The sequence below is a fragment of the Crocodylus porosus genome, unplaced genomic scaffold, assembly GCF_001723895.1.
Source record: "Crocodylus porosus isolate Cpor-Errol unplaced genomic scaffold, CroPor_comp1, whole genome shotgun sequence".
Taxonomy (NCBI): Eukaryota; Metazoa; Chordata; order Crocodylia; family Crocodylidae; genus Crocodylus; species Crocodylus porosus.
This window is the reverse complement of record NW_017728948.1, coordinates 77,485,432-77,506,365: the sequence shown is the minus strand read 5'-3', so window position 1 is coordinate 77,506,365 and position 20,934 is coordinate 77,485,432. Positions and strand designations below refer to the sequence as shown.

The 20,934-nt window shown below is 38.7% G+C and overlaps 1 protein-coding gene across 7 annotated transcripts in view; it reads right to left on the bottom strand.

Moving 5' to 3' along the window:
• The window catches only part of MAPK10 (mitogen-activated protein kinase 10), a 408,832-nt gene that overhangs the window by 37,702 nt on the left and 350,196 nt on the right, over positions 1-20,934 (bottom strand). For 6 of the 7 annotated variants that reach the window (XM_019552886.1, XM_019552888.1, XM_019552887.1 and 3 more), the window contains 2 exons: positions 9,213-9,395; positions 4,596-4,720 (listed from right to left, as the gene is read on the bottom strand). In XM_019552886.1, coding sequence (XP_019408431.1) covers positions 4,596-4,720; positions 9,213-9,395 — 308 coding nt within the window. Of the gene's footprint in view, positions 1-4,595; positions 4,721-9,212; positions 9,396-9,474; positions 10,343-20,934 lie in introns of those variants that run through there. The other variant, XM_019552890.1, reaches the window with a different exon arrangement.

Sequence of the window (20,934 nt, the reverse complement as noted above, 5' to 3'; positions counted from 1 at the left end):
TTTTGTGAAACCATGTGACTACAGGAGCTGGGGCTTAAGGAAACCCAACAAATATTGTGAAAATGGCTGCACTACCATTTTTCCTCAATCAGATCTGTGTGTCATACTCCATAGCTTATGTTTAGGGACAGTCCCCAAATTCCAGCAGAGCACAAATGTTTTGCATTTTAATTTTCTAGATAAAGAGAACAGTGTGTTTTTTGCTAAACCAGACAGGTATTGGTCGAGTTGACTGTTTTGAAAATTAATTTAAGGAATTTTAAGGACAGAATCTTTAGAATCCCATTCTTCTAACTCAGTCTCTAGCTCAAATACAATTTTCTTCCATGCCATATAAAGCATAGTTATTGGAGTAGCAGATTATAAAGGAGATACTGAGAAGCAGCATATACAAGTTTGTGCATGTCTAAGTACTCCTGAACTATGAACACTTCACTGGCACTGCACAGGATGGATCATATAATAAGATAAGGCTACTTCATAACTCCATGTTATTCAGAACATTACAGACTTGATGCTACATGAGAGGTACCATGAAGCATATGGTGTGGGTGCAGGCTTCAATCCCTGTAGAATCCAGCAACTAGTGGAAAAGCAGAGCAGAACACAAGCCTACAGATCATAAGTCACTCTTTTCAACAGCTCTTCATTGCCAAAGTAACCGAACTCCTCACAAACATTAATTACTTATCTGGAAAATACCCTAAGATGGCTTTTGTTTCTGTCCTGACCCCTTGAGTCACAGGTTGCCACTTTTCTAACTGCAGACAATCATTTCTTTCCAAGGTGCTTAGAAGTGTCCAAAAAAAAGTCACAGGCCTGTGTGAACCTAGAAAATCCATCAGGTTAGCATAGTTAAGGCATGCCAGTTTCTGCAGTTAAAAGCAAACAAAAGACTGATGTTGCCAATATTGCAAGGGGATGATGTGGCTGCCTTTGACTCCCCAGAGCACACAGGGGACCCATTTACAGGTGGGTTGACTGGAGCAACCTTCAGTACAAGTCCAGAATAAGTTTCAAACTCATACCCCTGGGCCTGTAGTTAGACACCTTAAGTGTTGTGAGGAATATTAATGTTGGCCGAAAAGCAACCTGCACATGGATCTTCAATCTGCAACCCACCAGGTTCTGAACACAGTAGACCATGGAGAGCAGCTACTTCATGCAACTGAACTTCACTACCCTCTCCTGACCCAGAATCCCAATCCTTCCAAAATGGCTTTCACTGCTTTTATCTGGCACCTGCATCATGCAGCCACTATGTCCCCCACAGGATTATGTGCCACTTTTGCTTTAGCCCATTAAAAAAATTCCAAGCTGTAATGTTTGGACCCAAATTGTGGTCTAAATTTTCTCCAAAGTAGAGGGCAGGCTCAGATTCAGCGTTCCAGGTTACAGCTATCCCTGGTATAAGTGCATAGAATAAATGCATACAGCGATTCACCCGCCCCCACATAGAATAAACATCCCTGCCCCCGTAGAATAAATATCCAGGAAGACAGAAACATTTCTGGGTTAGTGAACATTAATGGTGTTCCAAGATTTTTGCATTTGCAAGTTGCATTCATGATAAGAAGCAGAAGTCATAATGCAAGAACAAATCTACTCTTGTGAAATTCCTGGGCCAAACAAACCTAGAAAACAAAGTCTCCCAACGGAGCACTGCTTTGAAAAGTTTACAGCCTGATTTCCTGATACAGAAATATCCAAGCTTTCTGGACTCTTTGTTAGGGTGACTATATGGATCTTGGGGAGCACTGGATTTGCAGCTGAATAAAGGCTGTAACCTGTGGCCTAGAAGAGCTGTTAATCACAAGGCAGAATGATATATTAAAAGTAACATTGCAAGATGCTTAGGCAAGCATTTTTTTAACAATATTGTAGTGTTGTAAGATATATATCTCATTACATATCTTTAGGTGTTAGAGCAGATTTTGCTTATGAATGCTTATGCTAAGCCAGCCATTTCCTAATGCTAAGTAACCACCTTAACTGTGTCAACCATTTTCAAGTGAGTTTTTATGTGTAGGTTTGTGTGCTGTGAATGAGGTGAAGTCTTACAAATGTGGAAGATAGTATAATATGGGACTGAAAAAACAGACTGGAATGTGAAAGACAACACATAACTAGTAACAGAATCCCAAATAAACATATGCAAAAAGGTGAATGGGGATTGGTAAAGAGGCCTCCAGAAGCTTCCAAGTTTTGGTCGAAGTCTGCCCAGTGACCAAAGTAGTGGAGTCAAGGCACTTATAGAAAAAAACTAATGTTCATGGCAGCTCTTCAAACATTATTGTTGGAGCTGGCCCAAAGCTGTCTCCATTCTGAATAAAGCTGTTGGCTAGCAATGTATGCTGGTGTTTGCTTCTTGAGCAACTGGATCCCGAGCAATCGGATCGTTGTCTCCCTAGTTGTTGGGCATCGCATGGAGTCAGAGTCTAGCACCTTTGTCTAAAATACATCTCTAAATCTTTTTCTAAATGAGCTTCCAAAAGAATTAAAAAGGCCTTAGTAGCATTTCTGATTGAAAAAGCACAACCAAAGAGTATATAAAAGTTTCCTTTGAATTAACATCCAATATTCTATAAAGCATTGTTCATCAGTAATTTCTAAAAGTACTTTATGTTGCAAGATAAAATAAAAGGGATAATATTTACAAATTGGATGCAGTGACTCAAAGGAATGAAAATGAACAATTGCAATAAAAGCAAAAACTGTCAATTGCATTTTTTCCTTCATAAATCTTTTTCCTAACAGAAAAAAAATCCCACCTATGATGGTAACACTATGGACAAACAGCATAAACAACGCTCTGCCGACTCCTACTATGTCATAAAGATTAATTCATGATGGCACTGGGAGAAGACAGCGTGGTAGTCATTGGCACTTTGTCTACATCAATGATCTTGCTATCGTTGTCATTTCTATTAGTGTCAAAGGGAAAGTTTTCAGAAAATAGGCTAAAATTGTAACAGGTGAAAGGGGAGCACATAAAATGAAAAAAAAGAGTAAGATGGAAAAGGGTTAGTTCAATAAACAGACTTAAAATGAAAGAAGTTAGGAAACTGAAAGAGATATAGTGACCACAGTGGTCTTGAAAAAGACTTCAGTCTCTTCGACAATTACATGGACTGGCACAAGTGACCTAGAATTGTATCGGGATACACAGATAGGAAGGCTAAGGCTGAACGAATGGATCCAATGGACAAGGAGATAGAAATATGAGGACTGAGTGCCTCAGAGTACAAGCAAACCTCATAAGACTTCTATAAAGCAAGGAAGTCATTCTTAATTATTTTCAGAAACTGGTGGGGAATTTAACAAAGATGACCGTAATTCCTGCAACGAATATCTGAAATTGATATATTTTTAAACGAGTATGGAAGAATATTAAATATTTGCTTTGGTTGAAATGCCTTTGCAATATTGCCTCTACATTTGATTTTACGTGGTGCATTGTTGCCTTGACTTATTTAGACACAAAACTGGGAGTTAAGGAGCTCAGCATATTGTAGGATCTGGTCTTCTGCATGCTGAAACATTTTTTTTGCACGAAGCTAACTAGTGACAGTACCTAATTATCAGTGTCAGGAGATACTTAAGAAAAATATTCAGAGGCACCATGTGTCTGTAAATTTGCAATATTATTTCCACTGGAAATAATGTTTCCAAAATGGTAATTAAACTCATATCTTGACTTTGCATGTAATCAAAATGTCCAGACAAGTTACTTTGGGAAAATGTATTTTTTCAATACTGAAGCAGGACAGCTGGGTATAGGACTCTTTTAAATGGCAGTGAAATCAGGGACACCAGCAGGGGAATAAAAAAATTCCTCACTCTTTAGGCTTAGTTTGTCTTTCGTCTCTCCAAAACTGTAAAAAAAGAACATGTTCTGGAAAACTGGGAGGAAGGGAGGGAAGGAGGGAGAGAGGGGGGAGGGAGAGAGGAAAGAAGTATTCCCTGAAGGAAAGAAACAAGATCAGTGTTGTTTTCAGGTTGTATTCTGATCATTTTCTCATCCACAGAGAGCAAGGGGGAGTGAAAGCAGGAGCTGACTTCTTGAATATCTCTGCTTCCTTTCATTTTCAGGCGTGAACAGAGAACAGTTCATACACAAAGAAGAAAAAGTTAGCTCCTGCTGAAGTCATCAGGCATTTTGCCTCAAAAAGGCAAATGGGAGAAATCCTTAACATTAGATGGTGTGACAGTAAAAATTTCACCTCAATCCATACACAGACTAAGCAACATTGAGTTCTGATCCCAAATTCAGGAAAACATTTCAGCATCCACAATGGGTCATTTAAGTCCCTTTGATTTTAATGGGGCTTAAGGGCATAGTTAAATGTTTTCCTGAGTGATTATCTTGGGAAGAGGGGAGGGAACAACACTGCTGTTTAGTTCTCCCCTCCATCCTAGTGATACCTGGATTTGTGATACAGTAGAACGTAAGCCTAAGTAGACTTGCTTCCTTCTTTCAAGGAACAAGTATTATTCAATTGCAATAAAATAATGAAAATCTTCTGATTTTGATTCATGATTCTGCATTTTTCAGTGTTAAGATGAAAATTAAGAAATATCCATTTTTCACTTACTGCTTCTACTTCTGCTGGGTCATACCAGACATTAATGTATGGATGCTGTAAGGCTTCATCCACTGATATCCGCTTGGCTGGGTCAATCACTAGCATCTTTGACAAAAGGTCCCTGGCTTGGCTGGCTAGAGCAATGAAACCAGAAGAATACAATGTCAGTACAAGAATTGCTCCATGCAGGGAAAAGCCTTTTTTTTTTTTTTTTTTTTAATGAAAAAGGATCAACCAACCCCTTCAAACGTCTTGAAAATGGCCAATATTTTATTCCTTACCATTAGTCTTCATTTGTGTATACATTCACTATACCTCAATACAACAGAAATCCCAAAATATTCACAAAGGATTGAATTTATCTGTACAGAGAGCCAGCACAAGGTGATTTGGGGATATTTCTAGCACACCAAGACCGGGGCGGGGGGAGGGGGGACAGGGAATAGTCCAAAAGCCTAGTCTCATGAGATTTCCAGCTTTGTTGCATAAAAGTGAAAATTTAAAATAGTTTGGATAAAGATCCAAAAACATCCATATTTTCTACATACTGCATCTATACAGTATCCATATGATAGCTATACGGAACTTCTGGAGGTTTGACCAGCAAGGTATTTCTGGAGGTTTGACTAGCAAGGTACTTCCAACTGAAATACAAAATATAATAAAGAATTTTGTCATATGCAATATTTTTGCTGGGTTGTATCTAATCACAGAACACTTCATGGTGCATTTAACTGCTTTTGGTCAGGTTAGGTCCAAGAGCAGGTCATATGGTCTGGGTAAAATTGGTAGAGAAAGGCAAAAAAAATCTGTAGGTCAGTCCCTCAAACTGATAAATGGACAAAGGACCACCACTGCTGCCAGGAATCAGAATAATGTACAGGTATGCCAGCCACATCTCATTTTGTCCTACTATAATCACTGTGCTAATGAGAGCAAACTCCTATACCAGGTATGAGCTACTAGAGATCTAATTTGCATTATTCTAATCCTACTGGAAGCAGACCCACCAAATTTACGGCCATTTCACAAGTTATACTTAGGGCAACTTAACTGCACTTAAAATGCAAATTTCTATATTCAAGCAGTAAAACATGTGCAAAGTGTTCTCATGTCATAGAAAAGTTACGACTTTTTATGGGAAAAGCATCTTCAGATCATATTAAGTAGCACATATTCAGCTATTGTTGGACTACTCCATTGAGATAATATAGCATTTGCAGTCCTCCTGGCACCAGCAGGATCCAGTGGCAGGAGCGGCACCCTCTCCCATGTGCCTCCCTCACCCACCCCAGCAGCAGAGACCCTTCATGACAGGGGCAGGAACTCCCAGGCTTGTTAATGCTGGTCATATAATGGAGAGGTTCTAGGCTGGAGGAATGGAGGGCTGCATCTCCCCGCAGGTGAGAGCATGGATGTGAGAGCATGGCAATGCTTACTGTGATCTCAGAAAAAACACCTGCTAAGTGTCCTATGAGATGGGACCTTTAAAGTGAGAAGCTGCAAGTTGTACACAGCACAGCAGCCGTTCCAAAAACCAAAGTCCCAGTCTGTGGGCCACGGTTTGAGTTTTGCAAGATCTCTCCCACCAGGTTTCTGATTTTAGAAAACCAACATTAGAGGGGTGTATTGGAGTTTTGCTTACCTAAACAATTAAGGTTCTCAGGCTTATGATACCATATATTCTCTTTGCAGGGTAATACTTAATACTAAAAATACCCGCAAGCATATCCTTTTCAAATGAAGAAACATTTTAGCTTCAAATGAAATGGATTCTTCCTGTGAAACGATACAATGGCATTTTTATTGCTATGCCTTATATCACCACAGTATCTACTAGATACTAGATTACAGTAGACTAAAGGAACATATGCAGCACAGTGAAAAGATGCTTCAGCAAGCTTTAAATTAGCTGGTTCAGATACCTAAATCATCCTAACCACTGCAGTAGCGTGGAGCTTTACATAGGCTAATGTACTTGAGAGACAGAGTTATGTGAGTTCTGTGCTGCTGTAGCTAGACAGTTCCTCACATCCAAACTAGTTCAAATATTTCTACACTTCAGTGTGTCCTACAGTGCAGATATACCCTAAGCTTCTGTCCTGTGCATCTTATTCCAACACAGAGGGCATGTTTACATGTGCAATTTGAGCTAGAGTAACTAATTGAGCACAGTAATTTACACCGACAACAGACAGTACCAATGTCTAATGGGACTATCTGACAGCACTGTAAAATAGTCTGCACTGGCCCAATTGCCATGCACATGTAGATAGTGATGCTTTACTGTGCAGTAATTAGTCTACTGTGCAGTAAAGCACACATGTCAACCTACCCACAGTGTTGAAAACAATGGGCCATATCCTCATATGGTGTTAATGTGAACATAGATTATCCATATTACTGTGCTTAATTTCTGTGGAGCTGTACTAATTTACAGATAGCCCACTAAGCTCCTTGAGATGGCTCATTAGACTTACTCTTATTTGTAAAGTCCATAAGGCTTAAGCCAACAGAATGCTTGCAGGAGAATTTAACTAAATGTGATTATTTTTTTTAAAAGCTACCAAACTGCCTAATTCCCCTCCTCTAATTCCCTCCCCCCACTCCACACACTGATTTGATATTTATAGTGTAGCATCTAAAGGACAGAGGTGTAGCAATTGTTAAATGATTTACTACTCCAAATACATGGTCAGTGCCAGTAACAATGAAATACAGAGATTTAGCCAAGAAAGCAAACTAGCTTTCTATTTATTCTGACAGAGGGTTAAATAATCACCAGATGGAAGTTTATGTTGATGCCCGATTGGGCAAACATCCATCATGGTAAATTTCAGGTACAAGCCGAAACCTCTAATCTGGGACCACAGCACACAGCCATCTGGTTTTCCAAGCTAATCTGTTGTCAATCAAACCACACAATTATCTTTTTGTTATTCAAACTTTTTTCTCTGTCAAATTCATTGCTATCTTTTAAAAAAGAAAGTTAACCTCATCAGTTGCTACCAATATTACCATTCTTGTACTATAACAAAAGGTTCAGAAGCACCTTAACAGTAGTGACAGAGAATAAAAATGAAAAGAAATAAAATAGTAACTATAAAATCAGGATCCTCTCACTAAGCATCCAATACATGTCACATCACAGAGATGACTAAAAACAGAGCCTTTTAAAAAGAGAGGAACAAAACAAGAAATGGTAGATTTTGATCTTAAAAACTGACATTCACTATTTTTGAATGTGTCTGTTTCCTTTATTCAGAAGATAATGAGTTAATACACAGTTAGACCATCATTTCCTATGCTATAGTCCCAAATCCCATTAAAGGCCATTATTCAATTTCATTGTCAGAAAAAAACAACAACTCAGTGCATCCAAAAGCATTTGTACAGACCTTTCACTTTGCTTCCTAAAAGCTGAGACAACAGTCTTGCTTTTGAAACAGTTGTTAACTGGAAGAGCATTGTGGGTAATGTAATGACATGCAAATTTCAGGCAATTGAAAAACACTGCTTATCACTGCAACAAGCAATCTGAGGAGCCCATGCAGATAAAACTGATACATGCTGAATGTTTGTAAACGGTCCAAAGCTGTGATTGGAAATCTTGTTTATATTAAAACATACATTAATCATTGTTTTTTAGTGAAGGTCAACATCCTGATCAAATTAATCGTGGCTTTGATTGTATGATTAAAGTCATATAAGCACATGCCACTATATATATTGTAAAATTAAAATACCTACTCTCACTGCAATTACGATAGCCTTCTGTTTCACATATGAAAACCCAGCTGCTACATTTTTCATTGTAACAAGACCACTTATGAGATCTATTAAACTGCACCTACATCAAGAACAATTTTGCCTGATACCTAGAAAAATATATAGTATTTTTTGTGATCAGGTATTTGGATGCACTATTTACTTTATTTAAAACAAACAAAAAAACAAAACACAATTAATAGGGTTCTGACATCTTCAAAGGAAACTCCTTGGGCTCCTTTATATCAGAAAAATAATAATAAGGATCTAGAACCTCCCCAAATCCCTTATAATAGTAGCCAAGGATCCACTGTACAAAATGAGTGGACATGAATCTGACATACTTGACATATTAATCAGTGATAAAATATGTTCCCTAGAGCCCTTAATGCCCCAGCACCATGTTCACCATCGCACCTAGAAATGACCTCTTGCTATATAAAACCCACACAAGTGTCTAGCTCATCCTAGACCCTGAATCTGATTTGCTAACTCATCCCCCAAAGGTAATTTTCATGTAGCTATTAATTGCTAAAATTTTGCCCTATTTTTTTCTTTTGTTCAAACTTTTTTTTAACTTGCCTCCTATGAAAGAGAGCAGTTTTCAGTAAATCATGAGGAGAGGCTAACTTTGTACATCCAAAGGGCATATTTGTTTTCCTTTTGCTATCACTTTTCTTCAAATCAATGGCATTTCCTCTATAATGGAACACTTTTTACCCTCAGTAGCTAAGCACCAACCAAAAGTTATTATAAAATATAGAAAACAAATGTTTTAAAGGGTATTAAAAACGGATTCAGCTCAATTAGAAAAAAATGTGTTCTTCCTTATACTCCATGCTCCCTCCTTGAACATACCTTTAAGTTTGTTGTGTTCCGAGTCCGCTGGGAACAGAGAATCTGGGAAAAGTTTGGGGAAAGTAAGACCAGCATACTTAGGTCGATTCTCAACATAGTTCCGTACTGTGGGCTGTAGCTTCTTCATGAATTCCGGACACGGTGTTCCCAGCTGTTCAATTACCTTATTCCACTGGTCAATATCTGGGTAGAGGTAGTTAAGGAAACAAGAATCTGCAGTCTACTAACTTGCTTGTTTGGTTGGTTTCTGGGAACCCTTAAGGTGCCTTTGTTCAGCATTATGCCTTGAAATTTAGTAAGACCTTTATAGGATCAACTTTGCTTATATACAAAAACATTGTACGTAGCTGACATCTGCAGATATAGAATCCATGGTGGTTATTGATGATAATTCTCTTTTGTTTTTAAATCCCAGCTCAATAGCTAATACTGCCCCAGTTCACAGCCATGAAATCAATAGAACTAAATGGACCAAACAATGAAGAATATATTTGTTCAGCTACTTTATTCAAACTGGATATAACCATCAAAACATCACCATACAAATGCAAGCTTAGTGCACCACAATGGTAAGAAAAGAATTCTGTGTGGGACAGGCAATACCCTAAGCTTTTCTTTTCCTTATGAGAGATCTAATATTTTTAAGGTCAGTCTGAGAGAGAAAAAACATATTATTTGAAGGAGTGGACATATTTGCAAGAAGTTCTTAGAAGTGAATCGTTAACTAAACTGTTGCATATTTGTATCTTTACTCTCCCTAGTAATTTATCCATGTCTACTTTTACTGAAGCTACCATTATACCTATTTAGCAAAAGATTGTTCAGCATTTGGCCTAACAGCATTTGGCCTTCCCTTCTTAAGGGAAAAGATGTGCTAAACAGACACAGATGTTTCTCTTTCATTTTTTAATGTCATACATAATGAAGTTAAGCTTAAACAGTACTTTGCTACAATGTTTAAGTAACAAGAAACAATTGAGGATAAAAGCCAGTTTCTACATGCTTTCATTCTCAACCAAGAAACACTTTACCATTAGGGATTTCATTGGGTTACTCTTAGTTTTCTTGGAACAATGTCATAGATGCTGGATGATTTGTGGCCCTTCCTGTCATATTCAGAACATGTCTTACTGTGTCAGGGGGGAAAAAAAAGAAAAAAATGTTAATTCAAGAAGACGGTTAGAAACTAGTAAGCATCTCTGTTACTGCATTCATCACATTAATAATTGAAAAAATGAAACAATATATGAACACACACAGTGATGGACACATTGCTAAGAGACAGTCACATGCTTGTAGCTAAGGGTGCTCCATGACAATATATCAGAAAAAAAATAGTTTAATATGTCACTTGTTAAGAGGTGCAATATGAAGTTACCCTCATTTTCGCTGTTGTGAATTATTCATTGACATCAATTCCCAGTCTGTGTAAGTGCTTTCCAAACATTCAGGGCACTGACAGAAGTGATATTTGTTGTGCAACTGGCCCCCCTCAAAGTGTTCTACAGCTGTATCCTGACAGAAGAGCACAGCTACAGAGCATTTAAAAAGTGCCTTATCATGCAACATGTTAACCCCTATCTAATGAGGGTTCAGATGAAGGTGCTCCAAAACGGAGCACCTTCATTATTTTCTGTTAGTTCCTGTGGCAATCAGGGCTGAGCTGATGCAGCCCAGCCCCACTGTCAGTGCTGTCTGCAGGATGGGAGGGGGAAAAAGGGAGGGGAGTGAGTTCAGAGCTGGGGTTTGCCAGCCAGGGTGGGGGACAGGATTGGAGCCCCTCCACCTCACAGCCCCCCAACAGCTCTCTCCCCTACAGCTCAAGTTGGGCAAACCCCAGCCCAGAGCTCCCCTCTTACCCCCCTTATTGCCCATCCAATCCTGCAGACAAAAACTAGATCTGAGAGGGGAGGAGAGCGCTATGGGAGAGAGGCTATAGGCAGGCAGCCTCTGTCTGCTGGATTGGCTTCGAAGTGGGGCTCGAGTTCCCCATTCCCTTCAACCAAACATTGAATGTCTATTGGGTTGGGGAGGGGGGAAGAGAGTCAGCAGGGAGCTGCTGCATGTCTGCAGTGACCTCAAGAAAAGTGGTCCTTGCTCTGATGAGCTCACAATCTGGAACAGACTGAGAGGCCAGAGAAAAGTGGCTCATAGAAAAATTATTAAAGACCATGAAAAAAAGTTCAGTTTGTGGTCAATTTCAGAATTTTCTAAGGCATTCCAATCTCAAACAAAACTGAAAATTTCAGAAATGTACAATAAATTGTAAGATAAAATAAAACTAAATTTGCAGTCAATCAAGACATCAAGTTTTCAATAAAATCAAAACTTTCTGTTTAGATTTAGAGCTTTTTCAGTTAAAAAAAACTCCTGGGAAATTTTAAAATCAAAAGTCATTTCAAACTAAAAAAGTGAACCACTTTTGTTTTGGAAAATGTCAAAACCGAAGAATTTTCATGGATTTAATTTTCTTATTCAAAATGAAAAAATAGTAATATCAGCATTGTGAAAACCATTGCCCATGTCTACAATTTATATACATATTCTAGTCACCTGGCTCCCGTAATTAAGTATGGGAGCCTTGCATGAACAGAGAGGATGAAAGCAAAGAAAAATAAGTAGGGCAAGCACTTACATAGAGCTTTGAAGATGATTACAAAGTGTTTAAACTGATTTGATAGCAGGTAAAAAGCCAGAAAAGGTATTATTAAAGAGAAGCTACATGATTAAATTGATGAATAAGACAGGCGTTTAATTATGGCATCATGTATGAACTGACAGGGTCAATATATGTTTTGGGGAAGCCAGAAAGGATTGATAGTAACACAGAAGGGGAAGCAGAGAATGATTGGAAGGGAAGTTCTATTTGGCACATGTTCAGTCAAAGCTGACAAGAAGACATCTGAGAGGAGATAGGAGGGAGACTGAAAGAGTTATTTCCATAGCTGAAAGAGAACTTTTAAAGTCATCAACACAGAGATGATGGCAAAAGCAATATGGGTTGATAAGATCATCCCTAAGAAATATAAAGTTAGAGGAGGAAAGGACCCAGGACAAAGCCCCAGGGAGTTGCCACAGACAGCAGGATAAGGGAGTATAGCAAACTTCTTGTGATCTCATTAATGGTGTCTGTATATTTTGACTTCCAGCATGGCTCCCAGTTTTATGGAAAGTCACTGCTCCCATTTATGTCACTATGGAACCACATCCACCACAGAATCCAAGAATACTATTTGGAAAGCTTCTGAGAAACTTTGGGGCAGGAGAGGTCTCCTAAATGAGCCACTTCAATGTCAAAAGCATCAATAATCCAAAAATTTGTATAAATTTCAAGATGAAACATCACAATGCTCTGCATTCCCTTTACATTTTTTCATGTCTTTTCAAGTTCAAAGGACCTCTTACCTGCCTTGCTTTTTTTTTCAGTTGTTTAATTTGAATGGTTCATTTATCACTGGGTGTAGCTAAATGAGACGCTTCTGCAAAGTTGTTACTGTGCATTTACTTAGTACTTGTATTAGCAAGTTCTAAAGAAATGTGCAGTAACTGGAGTTACTGAGCAGTAGCATCAGCAAATACTTTTTAGGTGACACTACTGCGCAGTAATGTATAAGCACTGTCTGTGCTGTGACACGATACTGCACAGTATTTTTTGGCTACTGCACAGTCAGCATCTCGTGTACATATGCCCTTTGTTTCCTTATAAATGTTTGACTAATCCTAGGCAAACACTACACAAAAAATAGTTTAAATAATTTGCTTTAATAGTATTCAGTAACTTCCTGTCTTTGTTTCCTATGAATATTCAGATGATGAACATTTTGTTCAGAGTAATTTTTGTGGAAAGAGAAAGTATTGCTTTCTCTAAATGAAAATATTACATTGAGAAATCAGAACCAAATCTCTATCTGCACAGATATTCATACTCATCATCTAGAAGGCTATCTATAGGTGTAGGATTTTAATATTTTATTCAAAACTTAAGAGATGGCAAATTTCAAAATCTGAAACTCTCACAAGAGAGAAAAACTATATTTTGTCCCATTCTAATCATTGCACCTGAGGCCCATATGCAGTACTTTGGACTCATGGTAGTGCAGAAGGTATACCGGGAGGCACTGCTATCTCATGGTGAAAACAGGAGATTAGGGGGCAAAGCACTTGAGTTCCATTCCTGTTTCTGTCACAGACTTGCTGTAAATTTGAGTAATTCATTGAACATGTCCATGCTGCAATCTTCATTTCTAGAAAATGGCTAGAAAAACAGGTAAGGTTTAAACTGGGGCTTAATTATTGTGTTAAAAAACCTTACCTCTACAACTGTAAAGAGTTTTAAGTGCTAGGTACCTAATACTGCATGTAATAAAAATCAGTTTCTTGTAATATCTAACATAGCTATTACAGTATAATGATTAGGAATTTCTTCTATAAAGATCATGATACCAATCCAACAATGAGGCATCAAGGCATACATGACATCAAGTACTATACTGCTAAGTGACTTAAAGTTCTTGTTTTCCTATGGAAATCCTTAAAAAGGCGGATTATACATCATGGAATGATCCTTACAAATGGTCACATTTGAGGATACGGTCTTTGTTTCTTTTTCTTCTTCATGACTGAAGATATTTTTCTGAAATGAATTCTTTTTTTCCTTAGATTTCATCTGTTTCCAGTTATTTTTCAAGTGAATGTTTGATTTTTCAGTATCTTGAAAACATTTCTCCAATGTCAAATATGTGACAACATGCAATAACATCTTGGTTCAATTATGGCCATACAGCATCATCACATTTCTGTGATTTGTTTTGCAGAATTACTGAAACAAAGTCATCCCTGGTGAACTTCATGGTGTAACTCCATAGGCATCAATGGTTCTGCGCCAGGGACAAATTTCTCATCCTATACATATTTCCATCATATCAGATGCAACATCACTGACTTGTATACCTAACTAGGGGCAGGGAGAAAGTCATGTATGGTTGAATAATGCAGTGCACAGGGTCTCAATAGTTAAAGTCTGAAAAACTCCATGTGCCTACTTGGCACTGCAGAGGCAAAAATCTTTTTATGGCCAGTGGGCATAACTAATGTTATCAATTCAACAGAAAATAAGCTTTACATTTAAAACAGGATTTTGATTTTCAGCTCCAAATGCATGAGCTCTGAATCAAAATAAAAACGAGGCAAATGGTGGTGTAGATTATATGTGGATAAATAACCTGTGAGCATAATTTACATCCCAGCGGATCTAAGGAAAGAGAATGGTTTTAGGAAATCACCCTATCACGGCTTAAGCTGAGGGAGGCCTTTCCAGGATCAGCTAAGAAGGAGCATCTTTGATTAGTTGCAACAGGGACTCAGGCAGGAGCCCTGTTAGAGTCAGGCAGGATTGACCCGACGATGAACTCTGTCAGGTGGCAGACATTACACACCCGGGAAAGGTTCGAGTGCTTAGTCCGCGAAAACCAGGGGATAAAAGGCAGTGGCGGGGCAGTAATTTTTGCCTGCGGGCACCACAAGACAAAAGAAAGCTATGGGGACTCTAGAAGGTGGAGGAGTGATCATACCTGTAATTTTGGAGGACGCCAGAAGAGATGGACTTCAAGAGGGGCGGCAGGTCGGTCAGAAAAAGGAAAATACTTCTTTGCAAACCCCGCTGCACGGGTGAGTGTGGGAGCATTGCTGGACGCTGGGAGACAGATGCCTTAAGCCGAGGGGGAGAAAGGAATTGCCTCGGGGAAGATCCGGGGGCTCGGACAACTGCGGGAGCACTGGGAGGCGGCGGACAGCAGCTGAGGGAGGGGGAGAGCGCTAGTACCCCTCAGGGGAGAGACGGAGATACGAGAGTAGCTTCCCTCAAGCTTCCTACTCTGGGAGGACAACTAATACCGGAGAGCTGAGAGACCGGCAGTGAAGAAACGGCAGGGAGCCGCTCTCCGCACAAACTGTTCGTAACAAAAAGAGAAACGCGGATAGCACCCATCGCCAATAAGGCAAGTAGTACACTTTTTAGGTACAAAGTTGCAAAGGTGTATCCAGCCGGGAGAGTCCGTCTCAATAACGCGTTGCTCTCGCAAACGAAAGAATTGATGAGACTGCTGCAATTGTATCGTATTTAGCTTGAAAATAAATTTAACCCTGTGAGACTTTAACATCTGGGTGGCACTTATCTTTCTCAGACACTAAAGAAACGTGAAGAAAAGAAGAAGAGGAGATCAGTGTTAAGTCGTGGTGAGTGAGTACAGAGGGCAGATGAAGGTAAGTGGAGAACCCTCTCACATTAGTCATAACCCTAAAGTAGGGGAGTAACTAATATTTTAGGATATCTGTCCAATCTAGGTAAATGCACTGTAATGCACATATGATGCATTATACAGTTGGTATAATACCCGTGTGCTCTCTGGCAAAGATTCAGAGCTGTGGCGTGGCATGGCCTGAATAATCAAGAAAGGCGCAATGAAACCCCTGGAATCAACAGGTCACTTTTTTTTTTTATATTTTTAAGATACTCAAGGAAGCACTTTTTTTTCATATTAAAGTCTCTTTGGTTTTAATTCTTGGCATCTTTATGCTGTCTCTGTTAACAGACTTGAACATTATTTAACACCAGTTGTCATCTGTGAATTTCAGAAGATTAGGTTGGCAAGATAAAACAAAACCTATTTTTTAAAAACCTAAGAAAATTCCTAGGTACAAAATTATGACTAACCTGGATTTAAATGTGAAATTATTGCTTATTAATGAAGAAGATCTTGAAAGAAAGCTTTCACAAACTCTACAAATGCTGTGAAGGACTAAAACCTAAAAAACAATCTAACATAATTGCTAGCTAAAGTAACCCGAATCACCTTAATGGTCCTTTGGTCTTTCATCTCTGGAAAATCTATATATATCACTGACTCCAAACTTGGGAACAGATCTAACTAGACTCACTTATAGAATTGTGCTGATTTTAAGGGAAGTTGCTTAATATTGCTAAGGTGAAATAGCCCTGCCTCCTTTAAGACCATATGGACTCGGAGTTTACAATAACTTGTGTGAGTGTTCATTTTCAAGTGTTTTGGGAATTCTTACTAAACTTTATACTCTAAAGTTGGGGTTTTCTCTCCAGTATAAACCTGTATATGATCAGACCTATATATAACCATAAATTAAGATATTCATTTTCCCATAAAACAAACAAAACACCTAATGAAAAAACCCACTATGTTGTTTTTGTTGCAATGCTAAAAATTGTACACCTTGTGCATAAACCAATAAAGAGCAGGAATTTTTAAGGATGAAGGTGTAACCTTTACTTGCATTCTTCCTGCTATCACTTGTAATGTAAAGAACATTTTCCACACCCCCCCCCCCCATTCTTGATTACAATTTTTTGTTTGTTTGTTTTTACTTGGAAGAGTGTAAAATTCTTCCTACAACTCTGTCTATAACAAAATACAGAGAATATGAAGAAAATTGCATTGCTCAGGAACACTTAAATTTTATCCAAACATTACAAAATCTCAACCATTTCCTCCAAATACTGCCAGCAATCTTCAGTGAAGATTATATTTTTTTGCTAAATTTTAATTTTTAATAAGCCATTGGGAGGGAAGGTTACTCAAATTTTTTCCAGGGCAAAGTCTCTAATTATTCCCTACTCTCCTGTTATTGAAAACTAAGTTATGTTATTTCTATTTCCATTTCAAATATTTTTGGGAAATTTTATGAACCTGAATTGGCTAAGAATTTGAAGGTGGAAGGACACTTGGGTTACAGTGACCACAACACAATAAGAGTTCAAGATTCTAAGTGGAAGGAAGGAAGGGGAGTGGCAGAACAAAGACACTAGACTTTAGAAAAAGTGGGGAACTACTGGGTAGGATCCCCTTAACAGCAAGGCTGGGTGGAAGAGAAGTCTAAGAATGCTAGCTGTACTTTTAAGAAGGCCCTTTAAGGTATAGGAGAAAAAGAGATTCTGATGCAATGGTAGAATGAGAAGTGTAAACAAGAAGCCCACGTGGGTAGACCATGATCTCTTCATTGAGTTGAAACTCAAAGAAATCCTAATTTTCCTCTCTTCTCCCCCCCCCCACACACACACTTTTTTTTGTAGGAAAGCCAAGGCACAGTTTTTAGATCTTGCTGGCAAAAGACAAAATCTTTTGATTTTTACAAATGTATCAGCTGTGAGAGGAAGGTCAAAGAAACCAGCCAAGATAGTGAAGGAGATGAACAGCCTAATGTAACTGAAGAACGGATTACTTAGAGAAGCCAGAGGCTTTCAGGTAAGTGGGATGGGATGCTTCAGACTACTGAAAGAATTGGCTCATCAGAAATGGCCAACTTGGATTCACCAAGAGCAAGTTATGCCTGAATAACCCAATTTCCTTTTACAATAAAAAGTGACAGGCTTTGTGCATGGGGCGAGAGCAGTAGATGTAATGTACCTTAACTTTAGCAAGATTTTTTTGATACCACTATCTCCCATAACATTCTCGTTAACAAGATAAGGGAATAAACACTTGATAAAAGTACTATAATGTTGTGCATAACCAGTTGTATGCACTATACATACCAATTACGCACACTATATAATGTACATAACTAGTTGGATCATTGTGCTCAATGGGTAGCCATCAATGGCTCAATGTCTAGTTGGAAGGAATATTAAGTCAGATTTTCCAGGGGTCTGTCCTCAGTCTAGTATGTTTAGTATCTTATTAATGATTTGGATGATGGAATTGATGTTATCCACAAGTTTTGCTATGAGTTGCTCAAGTCCTGCATTTGGGACTGAACAACTGCATGCACAAATTCAGACTGAAGAAAAATTGTTTAGGCTGCAGAAAAGGGTATATTGTGTGTGTGGGGGGGGGGGGGGGGGGGGTTACACAAGCTCATAAGATGAATATGAGCTAATTTTGTGCTCTTACTGCCAAAAAACCCAACAACATACTGGACTATATTAACAGGAGAGTCACTTGCAAAGCAAGAAAAGCAATTCTTGTGCTTTATTTGGCATTAGCGAGGACTTGTCCATGTCCAGTTTTGAGCCCTACACTTCAAAAAGGAACTGCACAGATCGCAAAGAGTTGAGCACAGTGGCAAAAATGAGGGGCTTTTGAAGTAAGACTTGTGAGGAAAGCCTTAAAGAATTAGGGTTATTTAGTCTCTTCTAGAGAAGAGAGAACTGAAGCAGGATTTAGTAACAGTTTTTTCAAATACCTAAAGAGTCATTATAGACCAGATGGATAACGAGTCAGGGACTATTCCAGCCTTTAATACAATGAAGCTTATACCATCATATGTTGCCTATCTGTAGCCTTTATATACTTTCAAATTCACAAACATGCATATATACTTCTGACCCTGGCCAAAATTTATTCAAGAGCACTAATAAATATCTATTTGTCTTTTCCTTTCACAGCTAACCAGAGAATTTAAAGGAAGCAAAGCCTCCTTCATACAGGCCCTTTTTAAATCACAGATAGCAGAATGAGAGAGACAGTGGTCTCCCTGTGGCTGCTACATCTCACTCTGTCCATATGAATGAAAATTTTACTTTTTGACTGCCTTTAGATCACCATGATCTATTGTACTTTGGGCTTGTGAAAAAGCCCCCTCAAAATCGCTCCTTAATTATGAGTTCTTCAGTTAGCCATGGAAACTGCAGGATATTAATACCTACCTCACCTGTATAACCTGTATGATATCTGAATGTCATTAGCTCTAAGAAAAGAGTGCACTTTCTTTACTAGTCCACTTTTTCATCTTTTTTAATATAGATAACCTGCAATGGGACTATATTTCATATACGCTCTTTTTTTTTTTTTTTCTTTTTAAAAAGAATAATGGCCCATTCTTGTTCTTATTTGCACCTTTGCAATCACAATAAATTTGTGTTACAAATCAAAAACAGAGCAAGTAACTTTAAAAGTCCATTTATTCAAATAAATTCCTTTTCTCTGTTTTGCAATTTGTCTGCAAACCATATTTGATGATAATATCTGCATTTTAAGCTGCTTTCGTAATTGTATAAGCCAACCAAAACAGGAAACAGAAACAATTTAACATAGGGATGTCAAACTTGCCCAGCTCCACAGGCCTGATTTTGGAGGATGGATCTGGACCACAAGGAGCTTCATGGCCTCCATGCTGACCCAGCTGTGGTGAGGGAGTGTAAGTGGCAGCTGTGGCAGTATTGTGGTTATATTGCTCACTCCCCTGCTGCCAAGATACATCCACAACAAGGCTCCGCACCCCACTTCCTGCAGTGGGCCCTGTCCTTGTTTGCCCCACCCTCAAATTTCTTGTCCCTTTAGGAGCCCCACAGACTGGGTAAAATGGCTAAGGATAAAACAAGCTGTCTCTGACCTAGTGCAACCAATTTGTGCAAATTGTTAAGATTGCAGTCAAGTATACCATTTTAACATTCACTTCTTGGCAGTATTTGATCTCTCAATTTTATAGTTGCCTTTCATAACTGTTTTTCCTGCTGGCAAGTGCTTAATTATCCACTAAAGAAGAGCACAGTGGTTACTCAACACATTTCAGATCAAATTTTCTCTGCAAACTGAAACAATATTTTGTAGAATATTTCTTCCAAATTTTCTCTACTGACAGCAAAAGTTGGTCCACAGAACTTCTTAACCAATTCCTCTTCTTTCTTAGTCCTGAGAAGTACTTGTAACATATATTTCAAATTTCTCTTTTTGACTCCTCCATTTAAAAAAAAAAAAAAAAAATATATATATATATATATATATATAATTAGATTAATGAAATTTTCTCTACTGACAGCAAAAGTTGGTCCACAGAACTTCTTAACCAATTCCTCTTCTTTCTTAGTCCTGAGAAGTACTTGTAACATATATTTCAAATTTCTCTTTTTGACTCCTCCATTTAAAAAAAAAAAATATATATATATAATTAGATTAATGAAATGAGTTCCACTTCTGCAAAGCTGTAAAGCATGCTTAACTTTCACACCCTCTGGCTCCCACTCAGTTGATGCAACTGAAGCAGTGCTTCCAAATTAAGCACACAGCTGTGGCCCTGATGGGGCACGGGAGTTAAAAGGCCGATTATAGACTGCATTCCTTGCTGGAAAAACTTTATATAATCTGTTGGAACAACTTTATTGACCTTGATGGATCTATGTACCAGAGAACCTGATCTCATAATCAAGGTTTAAGCTACTTTTTTTTTTTTTTTTTAAGCAAATGCATATGCTTAGGGACAGGTGTACCTCCCCTTTTGGACTGTACCACACTACAGAGCTTCTAGGGACTTTTTAAAGTCCCTAAAACAGGTGAAAATCCTTGTTTCCTTCCCCTGCCTGCTCAAAGAGAGATTCTCTGCCTGGCCTTCCCTGCTGTCCTGGGGACAGGGAAGCACCAGATCTGTTCCTGCCCGCTCCAGTGGGGCTGGGCTTATCTGGGGACAGGGACAATAGCAGCAAGCATGGCCTGGGGGGCTGGGTTCCTCTTCTCACTGTAAAAGGGCAGGATTGTGGGGTAACTACTCCCTAGATGCCATTGTGTCCTCCACAGCTAAGCCCATTGTGTCCTGTCCAGCCCAGCTAGCTCTGGAGACTCCCAACCCCTGAACAGTAGAGAAAGCAGCAGTAGCAGGCAGGGGAATGATAAGAGAGCAGATGTACAACTGAGCAGAGGCTCTCACAGCCTGATCTGTCCACACTTAGGAGAGGAGACTAGGAACAGGGGGTGCAGCT